The 26,840-nt window shown below is 42.2% G+C and overlaps 1 protein-coding gene across 4 annotated transcripts in view; it reads left to right on the top strand.

The window, feature by feature from the left end:
• The first annotated feature begins 6,109 nt into the window (after positions 1–6,109).
• cux1b (cut-like homeobox 1b) overlaps positions 6,110–26,840 on the top strand; it is a 61,646-nt gene continuing 40,915 nt past the window's right edge. The window contains exons 1-2 of one of the 4 annotated variants that reach the window (XM_069706339.1): positions 6,110–6,274; positions 23,711–23,821. In XM_069706339.1, the coding sequence (XP_069562440.1) occupies positions 6,212–6,274; positions 23,711–23,821 (174 nt within the window). In that variant the 5' untranslated portion in view covers positions 6,110–6,211. Of the gene's footprint in view, positions 6,275–7,358; positions 8,010–23,710; positions 23,822–26,840 lie in introns of those variants that run through there. The other 3 variants (XM_069706341.1, XM_069706342.1, XM_069706340.1) reach the window with 3 other exon arrangements.

Genomic DNA, 26,840 nt, shown 5'->3' with positions numbered 1-26,840 from the left:
AAATGTCCTTTTTTTTTTTTTTTTTTTTTACAGAGCAAGTTTTTATTAAGTGTTTGTACAAAGCATAGAGGCCTGGGCTCAAATCAGGTGTGTCATAGCTTTCTTTAGCCTAATTTTGGATTACAGCCATTGAACTGGCATTCAATAATGATCAAATAATGCCTCAGATTTAATGGGATTAATGAAAACTTTTGTACTTGTCAATAACCGTGTTGGGTGCCCCTCAGCCCTGCACGAATGGACACATAAAACGCTACATGTTACATTCACCACCAGGTGTCTCCCTTACACAAGCAGAAAGCTTCCCTGTGTAGTGTCCTATGCAGTTTGTTCAGTGCAGTGGGATTTTTCTCACAACATGCAAGTTTAATTTGCCAAATGAATAAACATTTCAGCTGAAAATTAGGTATGCAGCACCGCAGCTTTGAAAAGGTTTGTCTGAAATGTTTTATTTATTAGATATGACCCAGCATTGCAGCACCCTCTAACCAGAAATGTTAATAAATGACTCACAGTTTTAATTTGGTGATCTAACCCAAACAAAGAGGAATTAAAAAAAAGAAAAGAACACAGTCCTTCAGATAGTGACACATTACTCTCTGTGTAGGAAGATCAACCGGCCAGGTTGTTGTTGTTATAAGAATGTATTCTGATCAAAACTCATGAAAAAATGATGAGGCTGCTGGGTTGGAAATCCTGCACTGTGTGTTGTGTCTGAGCTCTGGTGGGCAGGAAAAACACGCCGTGACTGGGACAACATTATTGCTCCCCACAGACACAGAGTATGTCATGAAGTCTGAATGTGAGCGGAAAAAAATGGCAGACAAGGAGGAGTGGGAGGAGATGAAGCGAGAAGCATGTGTGTCTCCACTGGGTCCTCCTCCTTCCTGTTACATCCATTCACTTTTCTTCACCGTGCAGGAAAAAAAAAAAAAGGATGTCTGTGTGCGTGCATGTGTGTGTGACTAGTTATCCCCATAAGAGGTTTTGTATTCTTTCTGCATTATTTATCCTCCCTTTCATCTGAACAGTTCTATTTTCAGATGATCATTTAATGTCCTGCCTGGGGTTATCTTGTGTTGGGAAGAAGTGCAGCAGTCTCATAAGTTATGTAGACTTGGTGAGGCTCAACATTATAAACACATGTATGTTCCTTCTCAAAAAAAATAGCAGAGGTTCCTGAGTTCAGGAGATGATACGCAGGAATGAGTTTGTTTTGTCTTCAGTTGTATTTATTTGAATCCTTTTATGAGACACAAAACCCTGCAAATGTTGCTGGAAATGTAGGCATACTATAATTAAAGTTGAACTGATTGCCGATATGATGGCATTTTGCACAGCTACAATTGCAGCCTGGATGATAAACAAAGCGTGGCATTTGTGTCTTGTTTCCTCATCTCTCTTGCCAGAATAGGACAAATCTGCCATCCTGCTCTTTCACTTGTTGTTGCAGACCTCGAATCTCATGGAGGAATCAATATTGCATCTTCCTGAATTTTAACATCACTACAGCAGCTAACCACATGTGTGTATTTATGCAGTGCAGATAAAAAGAGGCAAAAAAAAAGACACAAGGGCCTGTCAAGTTACTTGTTATTGACCCCGGACGACACTAAAACCTTTCCAGTTTTGCATTCTCCAGACCTGTATTTACTGCTGACTTCCTGTTCCTCAAAAGTGATACCACTTGTATGTTTTTTTGTAGATGTGTGAATCATACCAGCACACAGAGAAGCATTCAGTTTTTGATGGGACCTCCAGGTCTTCACTCATCTTCCCTATTGATTTTCTCTTGCTTTCCTTTTTGTGCTCCCAGGGGACGGGTTGTCTCAATTGGTCCCAAGAAACAGATAGAAGAACAGAGAGAGAGAAAAAAGAGGAGGGGCAAGAAGCGAGAGAAGAAAAAAAAAGTGGAAGCGGCAGGAGGGGCCTTCGATTGCCCTGATCACTGAGGCCCTTGCTGACCCCTGACCTTGATCATGACCTCAGAGGTTACCCCGCAGGTCAGAGGTTGTGTGAAAGTGCCACTGCGGCGATTCACTTCACTGCTGGGTGATGATGATCTTATGCAGCCTCCCCAGCCTGTCTGACATGATCAGTGTTGCACTCTGCCTGCAGCTCCCAAGGGCCACACATCCATCTCTAACCCGGCCACACAAGGCCCGCTAAAAGCACCTTACAGGCAGAGTCAATGAGCAGGAGGAAAAAGGACACAAACAGAGAAAAGTGGGAAAGCTAAAGGACAGAAAGGCTGTTTTATTTTGTACCCTGTAGCTCTGTCAGGGAATAAGATCTAGTTGTATAATGGCAATGACACAAAGAATGTGTGTTTATTTCTCTATATTTAAACTTTAACCAAATGTACACGAACTGATGAGGCTAAACCTCCGGGCCCCAACATGTTCCTTCTGCTGTCCTTGTCATGAACAATTTATGTAGTTTTTTCCCTCTCTGTAATTTTACCATAGAGTGTAATAAAAAGTCAGGTTAGGATAAAAAAAAAAAAACCTCTCAAGTTATTCATGGAAAACATGCATGAACCTCTGTAGCAGGAACGTGGTAATTTGTAGGCAGATTGATAACTCTGACTGTTACTTGTTCTGACTTAGACTCTGTACCCCCTACTGCTTCAAAGTAATCCAGAGCCTAGTGAAGCTTCAGTCAAATCCTCATGGAGATACTGTGTTGAAATACAGAGAGACTGAAAAGAGCATCTGGATGTGCAGATTCAACTGACTAATGTTCACGGCTTGTAGACTTTCAGAGAACACTTTGCAAGAAAAACTTTCTTATCAAATTAAATTATATTTATAGTGATTTTTGCATCAAAACATGCAATGGTTCATATTTATGTAAAGCAGAATTGAACTAAAAGTCAAAGATCTCTGCGTACAGTTATGCTCAGGTAAGCTACAGAAGCAGTCCGGTTTAATGGTCTTCCTAAAGAGAAAATACTTCATGTGCTTTAGAAGAGACAGATTTGTTTTGATTTACAGACTACCCTTTTTATAAAATGTTTTTTTATTTTTGATGATTTTGGATTGATAATTGTAAAATGTTTAGCTGTTTTAGAGTCTCGGATGACAAAGTTCTTTGTTTGCAGGGAAGTTCTTGCTGAAAAATGCTTCACCTCTGCAACAGTATTTTTGGTGTTTTGTGGGTTGGGCATTGTATGCGTCACTGATACACAAAGCAACTCACCTAGCAATATATCTGAAACAGTCCTCATCCTATCCAAAGTAAAAAAAAAATTAAAAAAAAGTATACATCAACAATATGAAATAATCATGAAACATTTCCTAACACAAACCTACGTTTCATAGTTACTTTCACACTCTTATAGATTTAGAAATATTGTTGAAAACTTTTCTTGTCTGTTTTACTATTCTTATTAATATCAGTGGCATATGGTGTGCTTTCTTTGTGTGATGGTAAGAGATAACCATACAAATACAGCACAATGAGTACATTGCAAAGCGACTAAGCTTGTACAGATTATCTCAGACCTGTATTTCTGGTTTGGTTTAATGATAGGTCGCATCACAAGTCAGAGAGGCCAGGCCAAGAAAGCACCGATTAACAAAGGAAAAGGAATGAGAGGATTAAACACAGGATTCATCGCAGTATTTTGTCAAAAAAGTAAATGCATCTAACAGTATTCCTTGTGTCCTATAGTGCAGATCAATCTCTTATACTCCTTAAAAAGACTTTGAGTTATAATGTAAATCATACTGCTAGTGATTAAATTAAAGCAGCAGCATTGACTTCTTATATACAGTGTGACTAAAGCCTGAGTGTGATTCAGTGTATTTTATGAAAATCATATGACTGGGTAGGATGAGAAAACTGAAGCCAGCCTTTAATTCACTGTATTAAGTCTAGAAATGAAGTATAAAATAAGGCAAAGCTATTTCGGCGACATATCAGTTGAGCACTGTGTGCCATTCATACTGTAGGAAGATGGAGACACAAACAGTTTCAAATCAAATCAAGTAATGGCCTGAAAGTTGATCTAATCCAAAGCACAAAAATGCCCACCTTTGTGTCCACATGAATGCGGTGAAAGAGGCGTGATTATCCATGGCAAATTCTCCTGTTATTTTTAGTGGATGCAATTGAAGTGCATTGGCTGTGAAGAAATGAAAATGATTGGAAGGTGAAAAGAAATGCGATAAAATATTTCTATTACAGCGTTCTAGAAAAAAACACAAAAAAAACCCCACTCCAAAGTGTGAGTGCAGGTGTGAATTTTCCAGAGTCAGACCTCATGACACTCTCAACAAGTCAAATTTGGGAAGCCACAAAGTGCTAAAAATGAGCACAGCAGATGTGTCACCCTGATAAACCTTAGCAGCTCGGCTCTGGTTTGGTGTGCAGAGCAATTGGAGGCAGAAGCTGAGGCGTGATGTGTTTTAAGGTGAATGAGACGGTATAGTTTGACACAAGAATTTAGGGCTCACCGTACATGCAGTGTAATTAGAAATTCTTTGCATATCCCTCTGAGGCACCTCCACACACTGAGAGGGTCAGAGGACATGGTCAGCAGGAGTGACGCCTCAGGAGCAGCCTGGGTTCAGTGCATTGCTCAAGGTCACTTCAACAAAGGATATGTATGCACAGTGACACTCTGACCACTGGGCTGCCTGCTGCAGCAGTGACACGACTGCATTAACAAAGCAACGAGCTTATTTCATTAATTAATCAGATTGATATTTGCTTACCTCAAACAGAAACATCAAGCTTAGGGTCTTAATCATATTATTATAAACAGATAAAATCATGAACTTGGACATAGCTTGTGCCAACTCCACTCCATCTTTTACCAATTCTTCAATGGCCAAGTTCAGCAGGGCCTCCAACCATGGTTTATTGCATAAGATGGGTTTGTATACATTACATTCATCCTTTTAATCACAAAAAACAACAACCAAACCCTACATGTACAAAGCAGTAACTGTAATCATTGAGGATTTTTTTTTTTCTACGACTGATTCAAGTTGAATGTTTTGTTTGAAAAATTATTTTAATAAAAGACTTTATCCTGGATTCTATTTTCAACAATTACTCGAATTATGTTTAAATTTAGACAAAACCTTATTTTTTGCAGTTGAATGGATGGAGCGTGTGCAAAAAGCCTTTAATGACGGTCACTAGAAAAAACAACACACAAAATATGTTGTATTAATAACTCAAATTAATGTTTTATTTTTTTTGTTCAGTGTGGTGGCTGGTACTAACAATTAATTTCACTATCGATTGTTTTGTCAATGAATTGATCAGTTGAGTGGTCTCTTAAGTGTCAGAAGATAGTGAAAAATGTCAGTGTTTCTTAAGGCCCAAAGTGCAACCTAAAATCTTTTGTTTTGTTCTGACTAACAGTCCACAAACAAAAGATGTTTAGTTTATCGTCATGAAGGACAAAGAATCAGCAAAATAATATTTGCTGTAAGAGATCAGACATTTTTTTTTTTTTAGCATTTTCTTCATTAAAAAAGGACATAAAATGATTAAAGGATTACCAAAATAGTTGGAGATACATTTTCTATTGATCAAGCAATCGGTATATTATTGCAGCTCAGGTAGTTGCATCAAAAAAAGTAACGGGTGTAAATGAGCAGTGTCAACAGCAGAATTACTTTTAGCTAAGGTGCATAAGGAAAAAAAATCACTCATTAATAGTTGGCTTTTTATTTCTAAATCCCACTGTCACAATGAATTCGCAACGATTATTGATGTAATAAATGATTAGCTGTGGGTCTACATGATCTTCAGAGGAAACATTGATCCTGAATGCTCCCCCTGAGGGATTGGTTTCCTTTTTGGATATGGCTTCCAAGTAGCCTTCTGGCATTATTTCTGTATGATCTTTTGCTCTCAATAACACGTGGAGATCAAACAAAACTACCGCACCAAACATACGTCTCTCCCCATTTCCTGTAATTTCGGCATCATAAAACGAAGAGTAATTCAACGCCAGTTCGGTTGTTTACCTGTAATATCTGAATGTTGATAGAATGCTATTTAAGCAATTATAATGGCGTTATTAAGGCGACACTGCTGTTGGGTGACTCCGTTCCGTGCGGCGGCTGCTCCCGGGGCGGGCGGTGGCTGCGATCCGGTCCGGGTGTTGCGGCCGACCCGGTCCTCTCCACTGAACTCCAACCCCCGCGCTCTCTATCAGCATCTCATTCCTGTCTCAATATGTCTCAAGATGGCGGCCAATGCAGGATCGATGTTTCAATATTGGAAGCGCTTTGACTTACAACAACTACAGGTCAGTTCCAGCTCCCGTTTTAATCGTCGGGTCTCCGCTCGCCGCGGCCGCCTCGTCTCTTTCGGGGAAGGGGGGGCCCGCGTGTTTTTTTTTTTTTGTGCCGTTGTTTATTCGGCGGCCGCCTCGTAGGTGTTTCGGAAGAGAATTCAAGACCTCTTCCTCACATTGATGAAAGTGGCTCTCTCGCTGATCAGAAATTGATCCTCTTTGTTCAATTCAACATCGATCGGACACCGCAGCCGGGGCGAGCCGGGGCGACGCCGCCGGGATGCGCCGAAATAAAAAGCCGAACGGCGGCGCTTCGGAGGAGAGCTTCTGGTTGGCGATCTTTATTACGTGTTGTTCAACTTTTACCGGAGCGAGTAGCCGTAGTTAGCCCGACGCTTTAGCCGCTGTAAGGTTGGATAATTTGGGGGGAAGAAGAAGAAGAAGAAGAAGAAAATAAATAAATAAATAAAATAAGTGCGACTCATTATACGGTGGCGCTGTTGGTGACACCAGCCGCTGAGACGGGCAACACAGACACACAACAGCGTGTTGTGTTTTATTTTTTTTTATTTTTGTGGGTTTTTTTTTTTTTTTTTTTTTTTTTTTGGTGTGTTTTTAACTGTCACATTGGCAAGTTTAGCCGAAAACATTAGCCAGCTTAACGGCTAACGGTTCTGAGGCAGTTTATATCGAAGTCGTCTCCGGGATTACGGTTCATCAACTCGGCCGTTTTTCTCCCTCTTTCACCCCCACCACCACCACCACCACCTCCTCCTCCGACGGCAGCTCCACACCGTGAGGTTTTTTTTTTTTTTTTTTTTTACACACATTTGCCACGTCTGTTGGAAAGTGGACAGGACGGGGCAGTGTTTGTTGATGCAATTAAAAGGCAGTAATGTCAGAAATCGGATAGATCATTGACCTTGCGATGGTGGTGAACTCCCAGCCTCACGCACGCCGCTGATGTCGGCGTGCACGGAGGAGAGATCCGCGGCACGGGAGGAGGGAAATATTGGGGCCTGTTCAGTGTGTGAATATAGGCTGTTTTGACCTATCGCAAGACATGCAGACAATGGCACTGTTGTGTTTGTTTTTTTTTTTTTCCCCCCCGTGGCATTTAACATGCATTGCTGAATTTCAAATCACACTTTATGAATATTAGTAGCCCGGTCATTAACATAAGATTGCATTATGTAGGCTAGCCCAATTGTTCATACATTATTTTGCACAAGCTTGGGATTTAAACTTTTATGTAGGTCATGATGCCCCTATGACTGTGTAGACAAAAGGACAGTGAACAAGTCTTCCCAGCGGGCTTTGTGTTGCACTTACGCCACATCATCAAGGCTTCACTTCTCCTATTTATTTGATCCTGTTTGGTCCTCCTACTCGTGCTCCCTTGTTCATGCATTATGTAAAAAAAAAAAAAAAAAAAAAAAATGAGACCGCTTTCTCTTGTCTTTCCTCACCATCTATCTCCCACCCCCTTCCTGCCACCCCCCCCCCCATCGTTTTCTCCCTCCCCCTCCCTTCCCTTTCTCTTTATATTTTTTCCTCTCTTTCTCACTTCTGTGGCCCTTTACAGTGCTTTCACCTACTTCGCCCTGTTTGAACCGGTGGGTGTGTGTGAATTTGTCTGAGATCAAGTCTTTTTTTTCGTAGATTGACTGCCAGCACGGACAGTGAAGGCACCGCCAGCAGCCAGGACATGAAAAATGCATCGCATAAGTTTGTGATAAGGCCCTGGGTAATTATGGCAAAGGCCCCTATCACAAGCGATTAGTCAGGACAGTGAATCTGAGCGTGTGCAAAAAGGCTGGCGGTTGGCAGGCCTGTCTGCAGGATAGGAATCAGTCGGAGCTGGTGTGTGTGTGTGTGTGTGTGTGTGTGTGTGTGTGTGTGTGTGTGTGTGTGTGTGTGTGTGTGTGTGTGTGTGTGTGTGTCTGTGTGTGTGCGCTTGCAGAACTGCTCAGAACATTCACTGTCTATTATTGATGACATCTTATTTACTCCCCCACCCCCCACTGAGAGCCTCTGAGAGGAAAGCCTTCAGAGAAGAACCTTTTTTTTTTCCTCTCCATTTTTTAAGGATAATGTGGGGTTAGCATGATATGATCGTCGTCTTCACATGGGCTTGTCAGACAATTTCTTTCTCATTTGCCTCGTCCGTGTGATCGAATGGACAGTGTGCGCTGTACACTCGCAGCCTGTTTGGTCTGTGCGAGAGGCACCAGCAAAGGAATGTTTTCTTTCCTTTTTATGTTTCTTTTTGATGATGAAAATCCAACCCAACCTAGATGTCAGTAGCTTTAAGCCATCATAGCGTCTATTCCTCAGGCTCCAACTGCTGATGTTCATTAAAATCCTATTTGATCAGTGGGTCCCATTCCCTGTGTGAGAAACTAGCTAGGTGGTTGTTACAGGACAGAGAGTGCTTTGAAACAGCACAGCGAGCTGTTAACTTGTCGTCTCTGCATGCCTTGCCCCCCTCCCGCCCCACCCCCCCTCACCACCACTACAAACACAAATGGGTGCAACAGTGATGCTTTTAGCAAGGTCTTGCACACTTGCAAAGTGGATCAGTGATTCAGAGATGATGGCAGGGTGACAGTGAATTACAGATGGAGGAGGTTTTAACGTCTGTAATCCCTGTCCGTCCATTACAGAGTTGAGTTTCTTTAGAGGGGATCATCACTCTTCTCTCCTGTTGTTTTTTCTTTTTTCCTTTTTTTTTTTTTTTCCTTTTTTTTTTTTTTTTTTGACCCAGTCAAGCAGTTTGCTGGAACATTGCGTTTCTGCTTGAGAGCAATGAGAGATTGCGCTTCATTACAGGCAAGCCTTAATAAGATGTGAGGGAATTGCTGGGCCTAAACCTACACTTTTTATTTCCTGTGTAAGCTTTGGAAAATTAGGAACAGACCATTCTGTTGTACACAATTCCCAATTTAAGCCTAATAGCCTACATCTCACCTCATAACATTTCCTGGAACAACGCACCCTAGAGCCATTTTGAAAAATAGTTCACCATGTTAGCGCACGGCTAAATAGTGACTTGGATGAAAACGGATCGAGACCCCGTTCTGTTCACCACCTCCTAATGGGTAAATTTAGGAAAAGGTTTTTGTAAGCTGATCTCAGAGCTGTGGTCAGTGGCAACCTGAGTGGTTTAAATCTCTCAGCGACTGGCTCGCTGTTGTCTGCGTGAGTTTTAGTGTTAATTTATGAGCTGGTTGTCTGAACTCCCTGGTAGGATATTTTTACCCCTCTGTTGCTGCACAGGCTGGGGGAGCACAGAGGAAGGGGCATCACGTCATGCTTTTACTGTAGCCAACCGCTTCTCTGCCCAGTGACAAAACCTGGCATTGGGACTGAGGTTTCACTGTGTGTTGGTGGGTGGTGAGCGACTAAGCATGAGTCAGAGAGAGGGACGAGTGCATGTCAGGTCTTTGGTCTGTCCTCGGCCTGCTTCGGTCGGGCCTTTGTCATCTTACTTTCTAAGAGGTTACAGTGTAAATGTATGGAGGACACGCACCCCGTGCCGCTCTCAGGAAACTGAAAACTTCTCCTCATATACCTTATCAGTGGCTAATTCTCAGCAGAGGCCCGTACTCCCCATCTCCTCAGCGATTAAGTGTACGTCACTCTCTGTCTCAGTTTCTTTTCCCTCCCCCTGATTTTGGGAGTCTACTCTAGATTGAGCGTGTCTGAGCTTTAACACAAAAAGTAAATCTATTGTACTTTGTGAGAGCTGCAATCCGAATTCTCAATTACACAAGTTTTACTTTGGAACGGTAAAAGAAATTTGGACCAGTGTCATCTGATGTTTGTACAAAAGATACAAAGCACTTAACGGGAGTCTAAAAATAGAGGTACCTAAACAGATGGAGTCAGCAGCTCTTAATTCAGGCTTTTTGCAAAAGTGTGTGACAAACAGAGATATTGGCTTTTGAAAGGCCTCTGGTTGTGATAAAAATATAACATAGAGCAGTTTTTGTGCTCACAATTTGTAACTTTAGATTAGACAACATTGAAGGTGACTGCATTTCATTTGAACCGACTGTACTTAAGATGGTCCAGTTGTTAATATAAAATGCAAACACTAATATAAGATGACATGCTTAAACAATTGTCTCCCCTCCTGTATGCAGTAGAAATCGTCAATAATAATTCTAGCTGTAATACTGAATAGCCTTTTTTTTCCCCTTGCCCAAGAAAACAGCTGTTTTTGTTTTTATTGATAACTTGAAAACTTGTACCATAAAGAGGTTGTTTGTTCTGATTTGAGGGCAGAAAGTGAAGCAAACAATCATTATCATTTATTAGCATTCTGTCAAAATATTTCTTTCAAAGTGTGAAATTTGGTCACTAAAACACAAATCTTATCGAGCATAATTAATCATTTTTTCCTAACATAATGTGCAGCTTAAAGCAAAAATATCCTCCTCCGTAATAAATTCATGAGTGTATATATTGGATATCATACCTGTGATATTCTTTTATAAACAACTGACTTTATTTGGCTTTAACATCCACCCTCCAAATTTTAGATAATGGTTGTTTTGTGCCTTCTGGAATGAAATAATGACACAATAAAAACTTCTTTTAGGGTTTGACAGCCAGTATAGAATAAAAGTTTTTTATGCCTTAGCAGCTACTGTAAATAAAATCTAAAACCTTAGTTATAACTTTCAAGGCTGCAGTGTGTGTTGTGTTTTTACCAGCTGGACTCAGTAACTGGCACCCTGTAAAAGTATCCCACTGCAGCTCTTTAGTTTGGAAAAACTTCATTGAACCTCAAAATATGCCAGAAATGTGTATTTGATGTGACTCATAATCACCCCCCCAAAAAAATCTTGTTTATATTGCTTTCACATTTTTTGCTACATAATACTAAAACACTTAAACTACAGAGACAAAATGTCCACCCAACAACCAGCAACAGGAGCACAGGGGGCAGTTTCCAGAGACCTATTTTCAAGTGGCAGGCATTATTTACAGACCCACTTGGAGTCTCTCTCACCTACAGCATCATAGAGTTTCACCGTATCTCATGACAGAAGCATCCATTATTGTGCTGCGCTGTAAAGAGAGCGAGGGCTGCTGTGGCCGGACACTTCTCTTTAGGCTGCTGTGAAATAAATTGGCCGTTTCCACTTGGAAGTTTGAGGATGATGCCCACTTGATTTAAAAATCAAGCGTACACTTGAAATGGCGCCTCTGGGGCTGATGTAATCTTGTATAGTCTATTGTTCATCTTGTAATATTAAGCCCAAGGTTTTCAGTAAACAAAAAAATTTGGCATTCCCATGGGAAAAAAATGTCTGTTCTTGTCCATAGTTGAATAAGAATGTGCACATCAGCGGTGGGCTTCGATCCATACGTGCAACAAAATAATCCAGTCACACACTAGTTTCTTGTTTCTTTTGCACATATGTTGTACTTGTTTGAACACGTTTTCAATTATCTAACCTTCATGAAGGAGGTCATGTTTAATATGTTGTGTGTGACAGTATTTAAAGAATATACCTGCTGTATCTGCTTTAGATTTATGTGACCTACAAATAAACAGGTTTTTTTTTAATTTAAGATGACACCCTCAACTTTAAGGCTGCTACGGATGATTATTTTCACTTTTTAAAAATCAAGAAATCCTCCTCCTGATTGACTGACTAATTGTTTGGTCTAAGAAATGTCAGATTTTTTTTTTTACAAAATACTAGTTACAATTTTCTAAAGGCCAAGTCTTTATGTAGCTTTTTTTCTGAACAATAATAATAATAATAATACAAAAAATGTTTAGTTTCCGATTAAAAAAACAAAACTAAAAACTGCAGAAAATCAGAAAAATCAGCAGAAAAAAACGGAGAAGCTGGACTAATTACTGTTTTGCATTACTAAAAAAATGACTTAAATGGTTTGTCAGTTGTCAAATTAGTTCAGTCATTCAAGTAATTGTATTTTTCAGTAATACATTATTCTTCACTATATTTTCCATTCTCCAGTCATTTTACACTCCACATGCAGTACATGAGGATTAGAGTTAAGTGTGGAAACCTAAGAAATCTGCGGTGAGAATAACTTTGAATAATGACAACTTTTGTGAAAAAGGGACTTAAAGCAGCCGAGGAAATCTGAGCTTTTAGAAAGCATCTGATTGGCTGTTGAGGAGCAGATTTCTGATGACCCAGCAAGCACAGCCTGCATGAGATTTACGGCATTTTGAAGAGTTAAACGAGATGTTAACATGGAAATATAAACAGAGGCAGCGGACCAGAAAACGAAATGCAGTCCTGTTTCCACAAGGTACCACAATGTGATAATTTAGACCAACTGCAGATGGTCACACACTGGAGGCCAGTGTTCGAAACATTTTTGACAACTTTGGCTTAGTGCACTGCTAAGTTTGACGCTAATGCAGTGCTTCATTTTGTTCCTTAAAATGTGTCCCTCAGCAATAAGCCTGTCGAAATTTGTTTCTGCAGCAAACACTCTGTGGTCCTCAGAGTCCGGTGTAGCCAAGCTATTGGTGAACCACTTGCCCTACCTAATTTTAGTGTTGTTTATCTCCCTGTTATCACGGTGTCTAGGCTAAATAGGGTCTGAGAAACCTTATGTGCAGGCCTTATCCCATGTCAACCCATGACTCCAGTATCAGTGTCCGTTAGATCATTGACCATAGGTATTGAATTCTAATAGGCCTATTGGTGTGTCCTAATGGTCCAAGTATTGAATTATGATATTGGCAAAGGCTGATGGCCTCGGGATTGAATTATGATATTGGTGTGCTGCAGGCTAATGGTTCTTGGTATTGAATTATGATATTGGTGCACTTTGATGGTGTAGGGATTGAATTATGATATGGCTTGGTATCTGCTAATAGCTCACTCTGTGTAATTTTCAATGTCAATCATGGCTTCAGTTTCTAGATCCATAGCCGGCCCTAAGGCTCAATCCATCAGTCAGATCAGATGGGAGCAGGCCTCAACCTTTAGACCAGGTTCTTTCTCCATTTTCCTTTGCGTTACTGGTTCCTTTTTTTGCTTTGTGCTGTCTTGCATTCAGTCCGTCCAGGACTTTTGCCACCAGATTCATTTTATTCAAACAGTTAACATTTAACCTTTCCCCGAACATGTTTATATATACGTGTCATTTTTGGAGAAAATTTGATTGTTTGTCTGTTTTTTCTCCCCCTTGTTTTCTTGTGTATACTTTTTATTCTTTTATTTTCAGCTATGAAAGGAAGAAATAGTGGATGTTTTACTAACAAGCCAACACCAATTTATAGACATTCGTTTAGGCAAAGACGTTTTATTGACTGTCTGGCTTTTGTTCAGTGGCCAGTCAGTAACTGTCTGTGGGTTTGACATTTTCATACACTGCCTTATGTTGCAAGGAGCCTAATGTTTAAGTAATGGCATGGTAATGGTCCTGAATCTGAGCTAATTTAATTTCTGTAACTGTCCACACCTTTTGCAGTGTTTATGTTGAGCTCATTCCCATTTTGGTAGTTTAAAAGCAACCAGAGCTGTGATGGTCCTGCTGCCAGCTCACGGAGTAAATGGACGGCCTGCTTCTGTGTCAGCCCTCTAAAAATAACACAGACTGCTGGCTGGGCTCAGCAGAAAACTACCACCGATTATGATGATTCAACTACCCTGTATTCACAGGTGTGTGTGTGTGTGTGTTGGATGGGGGTGGGTTATGCTTAAGAAATTGTTCTCTGTAATCAGCACAGTATTCACTGGTTTACTTTTTAGTTGAGGTAGGTTGGCAAAACTTTGCTGATAGAAGTGTTTAGGTACTGGATGTACTTACTGCTTGTGTTTATTTTCAGTTGCTGAGGCGTAATCATTTAAGTCTTTCTAAATTAGGTCAGTGAACCAAAATCGATGCCTGTCATACTAGTTTAAATTGTAGTGGACATCAGATTAAATAGTTATTTTCTGTCAGGAACCTTCTATGATTACTGTACAGTAATCATTTCATGGTTAATTTAAACTTTCTTCAGGCTGGTCCACGGCTTTGTCTACGAAAACATTAACATTTTTTTTTTATACAAATGATGTCCGATATCTGTTAAAAGCATTGACCATCCTCAGACTGCACCCTAGCCTCTCCCTGACCTTTGACCTGAGCAGCTGTCAGACTGGGGCTAAGGTTCAGAGGTGGTGTGACCCCGAAGCCCTCTGTATGACCTGGACTGTCTGAGTGGCCTAACCTTTAGCGCTAACGGATGATGACTATACCATCTGTCTTGCTTTTAACAGGTCTAGCCTCCTTGAACTTGAACTTGTTTGGACACTCGGAAAGGAAGGCGGTAAAAACGAGAAAGAGAGAGAAAATTGTCAAAATGTTTTTCTACACTTGTGTATCAGTTTTATTTTAAAGCCAAATGACTACATGCGAAGTCTTTCTTTCCCTATTTGTGCATAATTTGGGAGCTCCTGCTCGAGTTGGATGAGTCTCTGTAAGACCCAGTTAAAAGGCATAAAATCGGGTGTCCAGTGCTAAGCTCTGTAGGCTGCCATCTCATTTTTAAAAGTGAGAGTCGTCCTCTTGAGAGAGGGGGAAGGGACTATGTGTTTAGTAGACACAGGCTCATCCGCTGACTGCTGTCTGACCCTGAGTTCAGCGGTATGGTTATTAATAGGCCCAGAGGCCTCAACTTCCAGGAGGCCCTCTGATCAGCTCCAGATGTGGAATGAGAGAGGACAAATCTACGTTAGCCTATCCATGTTTCACATGAAGCAGAAAGTAGAGCGATAGGCATTTGGCGAGACTGATAAAGACCGAGGGTGGGAGGGAGGGAGGGAGGGACAGGAGACCTTTCCACAGCAGGAGTGTGTTTTGTGAGTCTTTGTTTTCATGTGTGTGTGTTTTTTCGTTTATTACACTCTCTGCCCTCAGACCAAAAGACCATAAAAACGTATGGCATCACCATGGCGACCATAATAACTACCTATAAAACAGCGTGTAAACTGTGAAATAAGACAAACAGACCAGAACAGCTCTGACTGGCTGGCTGGCTGACTGAATGGCTGCCTTCCGCCATAAAACTATTTGAGAGCCAGACTGAAGGAATGCCTCGGAGGCTGCAGTGGCTGTCACGACACATGAAAGGATTAGGCTCTGTGTTTTATCTCCTCTTTATCTGATGGTAATGGATAAGCTGAGTGTAGCCTATCATCTGACGCTTGGGCCGGGGGTTTGATGTTTTAGTAGGGTGACGGTTTGTTGAGTTGACCGCTTTGGTCTATTGATTGCTGTTTGATGGTTTTGATATGTAGGCTGTGTGGAACAGGTCAAGTCTTTTATGCAGTGAAGGCTCCAAATAGCTTTTAGCTGTCCTTCACTCCCCCCATTACTCTAGTGGTTCGTTTGATGTTTGGATCAATCAATAGAAAGAGCCTGAGCTCTTACATGCTCCATCCTACTTCCCACTGAGCTCAATTCCTCTTGCTTCATTGTGCAGGCTTTATATCACATTCTCTCAACACAGAATAAATGATATAATTACAACCCATTACTTAGCCTAACGCAAGCTAATTATTCTGTCATTACTGTAAGGATTAGCTATGCTCATTCTCTCTTTTGCACTGTGTTTCTCTGCCTGTTCCTCTGAAAATTCGTGCAAGCAGAGCAGAAAACTCTTACTCATAAAGGCTGAGTAAGACCAAGCCTCAGGACATGTTCTGTTGATGTTGATCGTATAGACCATGAGTGTCAAACTCTTTCAGAAGGCTAGGCCACGCTAGAAAGGAGTGACAGCAGGGTCTGGACATATTAAATATTCTAGACATAAAGACATGTCTAATGTAATGGGGCATTTGGATGTATGCTTTTAATTTATGCTCAGACATCACCATGCTGCTTTTATAGGCTATGGCACAATTCATGCTGATGTGTCATCAGGCGTCTAGAAAATTACTGGATACAACAGATAGACGAGGCTAAATTAAAATGTGGAAAAAGGGCATCACGCAGAGCAGGGATTTAATGTACCAGAGGCACATGAGAGTGATGCACACCTTGTTCACTGTCCTGTAACTGTGCCAACAGCAGGAAGCTGCCAGTCGTCCTTATATGGAAGTCTAAGTGAATTACAACAAATAAAAGAGGCTAACGAATTGAGAACAGATCAGATCTTAACTAAATTAGAGCAACTTTGAATACTGCTCTATTGTTAAGGGTCACAGACTTTCTAGGCCAAAAAGGCGAGTTTGCACGTGTGTTGGATGGCGTGGAAGTCTGCAGCATTACATTGCAAGGCTTCACCTTTGACTATGTCATTTTCTACTGATGGCTGCTTGTATGTGCATTTATTGACATATGAACTAACAGCAGCCATGTAAGTTGTCTAAAAAAAAAAATTAAAAAAAAGTTTGGTCCCCAGGCTCGTATATGTGCTGCAGGGCCTGGAGAGCCCCACTCTTCTTCCAGACTTGATTAATCCCTATCGCCCCTCTCCATGATCGCAGTTTCCATTTTTTAGTCCGTATCTGTGCACTCATCCCCTCCCCAATCTCCTCTCACTGGCACAGAATGGCTTCCTGGCAGAATGGAGGCATTAATTCAGGGATGAGAGGTGTGATACTCTCTCCCTCTCTCTGTCTGTGTCTCTCTGGTTCTCTCTCTCTCTCTCACTTCTCTATCAGTGCTGTGTTTGTAATGCGTGGCCTTTATCGTAGCTGAAACAGCTCACTACCCTCTGATCCTATCTCAGATCTCAATATCCTAGCCGTTCCACCCTGTAAACGCAGGGATGAAAAATCTTGCCCTTTCACCAATGCATTACACCCTAGCATATCGCCGTAACCCTCTCCTCCCATTGCACACTCCACACCACTCACCCTTTGTGACACAGGCCTCCAGCTAAATTCAAACTCTACAAAATGAGACCAAGTGAGCTGCACTTCCTCCATGCCAGAAACCATCTTAGTCTCATTATATTTGTATTTAGGTTCCGGCCGGGCCTCAGAATCCCCTCGTCAGACAATGGGTCAGGCAAAATAATGACTAGCTCTCAGTAAGCTTCAGGAGAGTTGAGGCTTGGATGTTGGGGAGATAAAACAACAACCAGTCTCTCAGCAGAGAAACATGGATCAATAAAAACGAAGCTGCGGTGTAAAAAGACTGTTTTTGATCCAGGCTTGCGTCAGCATCACTGAGGTGAGTCTTGACAGCTCCTGTGCTGTTGGTAGATATGGATCTGTGTTCAAAAAAAAAAAGGAGCAAAACGCTCAGGGACCACAAGTGTCTTGTTAGACTGTGGAGAGTGTTAAGCTGACCCCCCCCCACCCCGCCCCCCTCACCCCCAACCGCTCTGCACACAAACACGCTTGCACACACGGTTGCACAAACCCACCGAAAAAAAGTGTTGAGACCTCAGTTGTAATGAAGCTGTATTGTTAGCTTGTGGTAAAGAAAACTTTGTGGCTTTCACGCCAATGGGTGAGAGCAAAAGCAAAAACGGAAATTAACGAGGATGTGACTTGCGTCTTCAAACCCTGTGTGTGGTTTGTGAAAACAGCATCTGCTGGCACATTTAAAGTTGTGCACCCTGCTATGTCAAAGGTAGGAAGGCAGACAGGCAGCCTGGATTGTAGTCTCTTATCTGTGCTGCTGTTGTGCTGTGTTTTGAGGGGGCGTGCCTGTGATCTGTGATCATGTACCGTGTCGTTGTAGCAAGCGTGGCTGTCGCTCCTGACTGAGCCGCAACCCCACGACTCCACCCCCACGCAGTAGGTTCGGCATACAGAACAGGCAGCCACATAGGAGGTGGAATGCTGCGCAGGGGAGATGGCGGGGGAGTTTGAAAGGTAGGCCTCGTAGATCTCAGATAAGACATCTCTCCAGACGCCTTTACTGTTTACTATCATAACCACATAACAGCCTCAGACATGCCAGAGATAAAAGGAAAGATTAGTGACTGCACTGGCAGGACAGAAAACTTCATCTGTTAAACATCTGTGTCATGTTGCCAAGTACAGAGGCTGTAAATGGCTCCTCGCTTTGTAATGAACACGGGAAAGCTAATAAATATTTTTAAATATTAGCGTCTTCTGTAGTGTGACTAATATGGTGTTAATATTACTGCGAAGAGGTGGATGTATTTTTGTCTGTCTCTTCGTACGCCTGGCTTGAATTCAAGGGTGGCACTCCATTAGATGAATGTGTAAAACATGCACTGAATGTGGAGCAGTTGAGTTCCGTGGTGTTTGGACTATAGGAGTAGTGGCAGACTACTTGGCATGTGTGACTGCAGACTAGGTGTAAACAAAGTGTTTCTAGCAGTTACAGTCCCAATTATTCTACAGAGAATGAGATCTGAAGCAAATCTTTGTGTGGTGCGCTCGCCACGGCGTGCACTCCCGGTCACCATGGCAGCACAGAAAGCAGCTGCAGATTGACTTCATACTGTGTACATAACAATAACTTTGTTGTCATTCCACCAGCCTATCTGTCTGGGCATCGTCGGAGCGTGAGGGTGTAAGGAATTCCACAAAGTTTTGATACCTCAATTAAAGTGCGTCTGTCTCCTGTTATCTCATTTAGTCTGCAGTCAATATGATTGGCATAATCAGACATGCCTGATTGGGGCCTCCCATTTAATTAATCATTCTCACTGTATCATCACCTGTGGCTCATTAGAGTAATTAGAGCGAATTAGTCAGATAGAAAGGCCTCTCTCTGCCTGCAGACGAGTGGAAGGAATTTCATTAGGAGAGATCAACACACATACATACACCTTAGGTCTGATGGCCATTGGTAATAGGATTTGTTTACCCGTGACTGTTATCGGTGATTAGTATTATTAACACAGTGTTAGGATGGAGAGATACTCATTTCCGTCTGGCCCAACCTCCCGTCCTTGCTGCGAACATAGCTCTCCATGCCAAATTTCACTGGGCGAACATGTTAGCAGATTTCCTCTTTTGAAACGGAGTTCAAAAGAATGTGGAAAGACTGGGCTCCCCAAGTTACTGCAGCGGCCTGTCTGTGCACTCATGTGAGAGCACACGCGTGTGGAGCAGTGTGCGAGAGGCTTCTTGGCCAAGTCGGTGTTGAAGTCTCTCTAGGGAGTGTTGGCAATCTGTTCCAATCGTCTTTACAGCTGACCAGACGACCAAATGAACCAGGACAGGGACTGCTGCTGTGGGCCAGTCCAGCCAAGCCAAGCAGGGCTGTTACAGCAATCACACAGACATTACAGCCCACTTAATGCTCCCCTGCACACACCATATTCCATCCTCTGTTAAACTAGACAGTGCAGTCCAAACCAGCCGGAGCTAGATTTAAAAATAGTGCTCGAGTTAATGTGAACGGTTAAATGAATTAGTACACCAGTAAATTAAAACTGTTTTCAGACATGAAAAGTAAGACATTTCAAAGTCAGGCCAAGAAGAGCCACAGAGCGTTGACCTCAGAGACTGAGCCTGAAGGCCCCAAACACAGTGGACACGAATGTTTCATGCATTTTGTGTGGTGCTCCATGGTGCACTGCAGGCGTTCCACTGACGTATCAACACAAACAACACAAGTATTACATATCCCAAGGCAGTGTATCTTATTTGTATCATCCTATAATATGAAGTTTGGTATTTTTTTTAAATATTTGTAATCAAATTCTTTTTAAAGGTTTATCAAGCTGGCATGATCTCCGTCACTGATGGCATTCAAGATCGCAGCGAGAAAAGTGGTTGCCTTGCCTAACATTAACTTTAAAAAACTAGACTGAGGAGCTGCTGGTAGCTGCCTTTAGTGACAAGGAAAGATAATACATTCAGAATTGTAAACATAGTTTAAGATATGCAACTCACTAGGACATTTCCTAGAGAGGTGTGGATAAACATTTGAATTCCTCTTCTGAAACTTATTTTCCAGTATTCTGCATGCCACTTTTTGTTTGAACTGAAACATGCCAAGGCAGTCGGCAGTGATCACAGCCGTGACTCGGACAGATAGTGACAGATGTCCCCATTCCGGTCATTATAAAAATGAAAGGTCCTCATCTTTCTATTTAGCCATCTATTAATCTAGCTATCGGCTATCTTTAGTCGCGACAGTAATATAAACTGCAAAGTGTGTGCTAGCAAGGATCAGGTTGCTGGACCAATTAGGCACTGACAGTCCTTACTGCAAAGAATTCAAATGGTTTCAGTGGTCATCTTGATCAGAGTTTAGAAATTAACTGTGGGAAATGTGTATTTGTCCTTTTGTAAATGTTCAGAAACCAGTTTCATAGGGGTGGGGGGGAAGTCGGTGTGACTAATAGTACACACTTTACAAGTTCAAGTTTGTTTTTGAAATTAAAATAAAATAAAATAAAAAGCTAAACTTCCATCTGCCCATATATAAGCAGATGGTGTGTTTTATCACTGGTTGAATCCAAAAACAGGAGTGTAGGGAGTAAAATGGCATCTTCAGTGTGCTTTTAGCTTCTGTGCAACTTTGTGACATGTAAACTGACCACAGGTCAGTCCAGTTTTATTTTGTTAACAACCCTAGGTATACAAAAACAGCATTCAGCAGAGAAAACACCTACTTGTTCAGGCTTTCACTCACAGTACTTAAATATAACCAATGTGCAATAAGATGTGGCTTAAAATGGGAATACTAATGGTCTCCTAATGGTCAGTCGTATTTGGTTTGTGTGAATCTCGGGCAGGCAGTTTGGGTTGTTACGCTCTATCAGCAAGATGACTGTAAAGTCTGCCTGTGTCTGCTGATGTGGGCAGAGAGTTTGCTGCATAGTCAAAACCTGACTGGGTCTGAGGGTCGTTTTCTTTTTTTTTCAACTAAGACCATGCCCATAATTACTTGCCCACTTGGCATTGAATCAATCCTCTTTCATGTGTGATGTGTTTATTTAGCTTAGCAGTGAGAATTTTTGTTGGAATGGGGATTTGGTAACACATTGGGGATATATGCAGGATATTGGAAAGGGATTGGACAGAATCAAGGGCGTCAGGGATTGGCACATGACCTCCTAACGCAGAACCCTGGTGGAGGACTGTAGTTGTTTCAGCTTTGCCTATAAACAGATCTTATTGATAAAATCGCATGAATAGATTGATCTACTGTGCGTAATTCCTGACTTTAGGATGACACTGTTATGTTGAAAATACGTTCTCCTCAAGTTTGGACTAATTTGTACATCAAAAAGCATTCATAAATAATAAAGAAATTGTTTCCAAGGTTATTTACTTCAACTGAGTAAACAATATTATAAGCTGCACATTTACTGCTGACATTAAAAGACTAGAGCACATGAACATTTGTGTAGACTGTAACAAAGTTATCACGTGGTTTGAAGGTCATATCCTCTATAAATCCATAGTTGAGATAAGAGGAAAAATATACCAAAGCTTAACAGTCGTTGTGACTTCAATCGATGCAGACAGCCTTTTTAATATTTCCTTTTAACATACTTACTCAAACATTTATTCTTCCAAGTTTATGCGCTTCAAGATGAAAATCACATACTCTAACAGTCGTCCGTGGTATTTTACATTTGCAGTAATTCGACCACATAATTTCAGAGGGCGTTTTTCTATTTTCAAAGTGTATTCCTGGTGTTTAATAGCACAGCTTGGATGATTAACAGCGTTATCTCTGTACTTTGGGGATATACTTACATTTATCCTGGTCACTGCTTACGCTATTTGAATTCAGATCAAGCTTTAAACTGCAAATTTTCCTCAGAGTTATTATAGTTAAATGATTTTGGTCATGTCCTCTCCAATCAGAAAAGTATGCCTCAAGGCCTAAAACATCATATTATAATAGTTTTGTGATTAATATCTGCCCATTTGATGCTTTTCTCTTAAACCAACTGGGTCCTGCATGTATTCCTGTTCCTGTAGCTAATCTTTACCAATATAATAATTACACCTCTGTTCATGAATTAGAGCATTCAGTTTTTGACAATTAATTTAACATGATTAAAATTTAGTAGGTTCCTCCTTTCATCAAGCGTTGCACAAGCTTCTGCGCACGCTCGAATTCACTAACAGATAGTGCAGCTGCTCCATGGCCATGGGCAGACAGGCTGCTACATCAACTGCTCCATGGGCAGCGGGAGCAAGATGGCATGTAAGCAAGTGAGCAGTTTTTTCCCCCAAACATCCTGTGCTACTGCGTAAAATCCATTGCGGAGGACAGTCGACCCAGTCCGTTTGTTATATATATATATATATATATATATAGATATATATATATATATATTTTTCAGTTTGTGGATAAAACGAGATCATGGCTCGTCAGGGAATTCAACTTAATGCTGATGGGGAGAAAATCTCCTAATTAGTACTTGATCACACTATTTCTTTAGAGAGTTGTATTTTCTTGTGTGTGTGTGTGTGTGTGTGTGTGTGTGTGTGTGTGTGTGTGTGTGTGTGTGTGTGTGTGTGTGTGTGTGTGTGTGTGTGTGTGTGTGTGTGTGTGTGTTTTGGGGGTGTGGGCGATGTGGGGAGGTGGGCATGTGTGCATGAGTGTGTTTTGGGACCTTGTCAGCAGACTGAGCCACAAGGGCCCCTGTGGTAATGTGTGTATTAAATGATTAGTGCGTTAGTTAGCATAACGGCCCTTCAGCAGCGTTTAATCACTCTCAGGGGTGGGCGGCCTCACAGGAGGTGGATGGGAGGGGGGCACAAGCAAAGGGGGGAGGCGGAGTAAAAGGGAGAAGAGAGAGGTTTAAACCGAGAAGAAGGAACTGCTGGTTGAATGAGTGAGTGGATGATCTGTAGAGAGGACGGAAAATGAAGGGGGGAGAGAGAGAGAGAGAGAAAGAGAGAAAGGAGGGCAAGAATCATACAGTAATCCTGCAACACACTCAGCAGAGAGATACCATCTTTACAAGGCCTGAACGTCTTGTTAATGTCAGCAGTCGGCCCATCATCTGGAACAAGTCCCATAAATAGCTATTAATAACAATGCAAAATGGATGTGAATACAGGCGGGCTTTAGCTCAGCCTTGACAACACTGCTGCTGTTGTTGTTAATTGTGTTGTTGTTATGTGGGGAGAGGGGCGGGTTCATGCGGTGCAGACAGTCAATAATTGTTGTGAACTGCTTCTTTATGGACTAGTAGTAGTCTATTGCGACAGAATTGTCATGCCTGACACAGTGGTAACTGATTGACCGACAGGCTAAAAGACTCTCGCATTGCTTTCATTGGTAACATGTGAAACCAGCAGGGCTTTTCTGTGCCGCTGGTGCTGTCGTTCTGTTCTCTGCCTCTGCTCCTGCAACATACTCAAAGTTCAGCTGAGGCCAGACAGGTTGTCTGCAGCATGCTAGATGGGTCAAGGGGTCTGTTGCCTAGTCAGAAAACAGCTCCTGTGTTCTTTACCTGTGCTGAGTGCTAACAATGAAGCTGATTATAATGACAGTATCAGAGCATAAAAATGCACAAACTAACAAAACAGTTGCGTGTTTGTGTTGCAGAAAGAACTAGACGCCACCGCCACACAGCTTGCCAACAGACAGGACGAGAGTGAACAGTCCAGGAAGAAGCTAATCGACCTGAGCCGCGAGTTCAAGAAGAACACTCCAGAGGTGAGAAAATCAGACGTGCACCAACACCCAAGCATACATCCCACAACTCCTTTGAAAATCAGAGTTTGCCTTGGTGTTTCTCAGTGTCTGCTCTTCTCCTCATAAATGTATCCGTGATTATTTACCGAGAAAGCAGGGGGAGGAGTAGACAGCACAGAGATGCGGGCTTGGCTCCCAAAAATAGTCTCTCCATTAGTTTCCCTGAAATCCTAAAGAGACAAAACAGAAAACCCCTCAGGAGTTTGTATTATCTGACCTAGTTTTTTATGTGAGCGGAAAGTGTGGTCCGTGAGTGTGTGTGTGTGCTTATGAGAGGGAGAAAGACGGAGAATGAGAGGGAGAGAGAGACAGAGCAGAGCAGGAGGGAGAGAAAGAAAGAGAGTGTGACAACACTACTAAGTGGGATCAGGAGGGAATTCTGTCCTGTTCCTGTGTTCCCATCGCTCCTCCTGGGAATATTTGTTTCATCTCCGTTACCAAGGCAACGCATTTCAAACCTCACAGTGAAAACAAAGTATTGTTGTGTTATTATTGGTAATGTCACCATGGTGAATTATTGATGGTAGTATGAATTATGTATGAATGGTGTAGACAGTAGATAGAAAATTGTCAACTCTCGGTGGAGTTGACAGTAGGCCTATTATAGTTACCACGGTATGAGGATTGTGACTATTGACTTCAGCATGTAGCCCACCCAGTGTAGAGGAATATACACCGGGGGAAACTGTACCTGCATACAAAAGATGCTAATTTCACCTCACCCTACACATTCATCTCTAATCTCATTTCCAAGTATAACCACAGAAGCAGCAACACACACAGACAGGGAGGCGAGGCGCAGGCAGAGGGGGAGAAACACTGACACAGAGGCAGAGAGAGCAATGCACACAAAGAAAACATGCAAAAAGCAAAGGCACAAACACACAGAAGCAGATAGCCTAGATCACAGAACAGGACGCACACATTCATCAGTGTAACAAGGCTGTGATTTAGGAAGGCTCCTCTGGCGTCTGTGTGGCCCCTGGCATCTCCCTGGTATGTGGAGGAGGAATCTGAGCCAGGCCAGACGAGCGACAGGATTCATTACAGGGCTGTAACAGACTCAATAGGAATCGGCACTAAAACTCCGGGGCTGTTTGGATGTACTGCAGCATCGAGGCTGCCTACCAAATAAGCCGGTTCATAACGTGTGATAGCCTGCGCTCGCTTCAAAACGCCCCGATCGTCTTGTGCTCGTTTGCGGAGCCGCGTTTCCCATCACTTGCGCGGCTCTGTGCGTGTGTGTGTGTGTGTGTGTGTGTGTGTGTGTGTGTGTGTGTGTGTGTGTGTGTGTGTGTGTGTGTGTGTGTGTGTGTGTGTGTGTGTGTGTGTGTGCGTGTGTGTGTGTGTGTGTGTGTGTGTGTGTGTGTGTGTGTGTGTGTGTGTGTGTGTGTGTGTGTGTGTGTGTGTGTGTGTGTGTGTGTGTGTGGTTGGCCGGCCTATAGAGCAGGCTGTCAGCTCTCTGTGGTCCGTACCAGTCAACGGAGATCACAGTCACATCAGATCAGACTGCATTAGGCTGAGCGGGAGTCCGTCTCTGATCCATTATTCAGCAACCAGGAGACCGGCCCACGTTGACTGTGTCTAGTCTGCTGAGCTGTACTCGGCGTGAACTGCACTCATGGTCTGCATAATAACACGCGTACGCACACACACACACTGGCTTTTGTGGCATTTTGAAAGTAGTGCAAAGAAATGCAGCGTGAAAACAAAGTTTTCATAATTCATTAGGACTGGCACGCTGTTGAATTTTTTTTTTGGAGACTAGATCTCACTGTGCTTCCTAAAATTGATTGAATTATTCATCCAGTTCTTAATTTCCTTTTAGTTAGTCAAGACTCCTCTACTACACTGTTATAAAGGCAAGGGTGGGAATGGTTGTAAAATGTCCCAAAGATTGCTAGCCAGAGGCACTGGTAGTAAAACAACTTTGTGTGTGCTTTTGTATGTGTGTGTGCACGCATGCACATACACACGTTTGTGTTTAGCTGCAGGGCAGACAGACAGCGAATGGGAGTTCCATACTCCCCGGAGGATTCCTCGGGCTGGCCTGTCTGCTGTCTGCCGGCAGCTTACACACCAGCCATCCATCTCCTGCTGCCTGGGCCCCTCCACTCCCCTCACTACTACACACACACACACACACACACACACACACACACACACACACACACACACACACACACACACACACACACACACACACACACATACACATACACACACACACACAGATTGACCATGGTGTCTGTGTGCATTGTTATGTTATAATGGTCATAAATCTTTGGAAGTGGTGGGGGCAGGGGGCGGAGCACTGGAGAGTGGACCAAGGGGCTTTCAGAGTTCCGGTGTTCAGCAGAAGCAGTAGCTTGCTGCTGCATGTTATATGAATGTGTTTGTTTTTATTTGTTCAGTGAGTCTTGGCTCATCAAGGTTGCTGCGGTATTTATTCTCCCTGAAAACTTGCATCTGCAAATATCAAGTTGTGCAGATAACTCATAACATTTGAAATTGAACTCACTCGGCCTGAAAAATGTACAAGATTAGTAGAGAAACTTTACACTTCTGTTTATAAAATTCTATCTGTCTGGAGATGAGTCATGCAGACACTTTCTTAACAAAAGCTGGACAAAGGTAGAAATAATCACTAGACTACCAGAATAGACTGCATTATTTTATACATGTGTTTCTTAGGTCACCGTTTGATCTTACATTGTCAGACAGATGTTTGAACCAACATGAAGTGAGATTTAAAAAAAAAAACAAATAATACAGGAATGAGTGCAGGTCATCTAAAAGCTAATAAATGAGGCTATAAGCACAATGCAAATGATAGAACAGACACCTATCCAGTGGTTCTGTGTGGGTGTTTCTTTTTTTTCATGCTTTCCTCTGTGTGAGTGAGAAAGAGAGGAGGAGGAGCAGGAGGAGGAGAAGGAGGAGGAGGGAAGGAGGGGGTGCAGGTCATTATCCCCAGCAG

The sequence above is a fragment of the Brachyistius frenatus genome, unplaced genomic scaffold (assembly GCF_029030835.1).
Source record: "Brachyistius frenatus isolate BFR_SWC_R1_liver_20210118 unplaced genomic scaffold, ASM2903083v1 Contig_62, whole genome shotgun sequence".
NCBI lineage: Eukaryota > Metazoa > Chordata > Actinopteri > Embiotocidae > Brachyistius > Brachyistius frenatus.
This window is presented reverse-complemented; position numbering and strand designations above follow the sequence as displayed.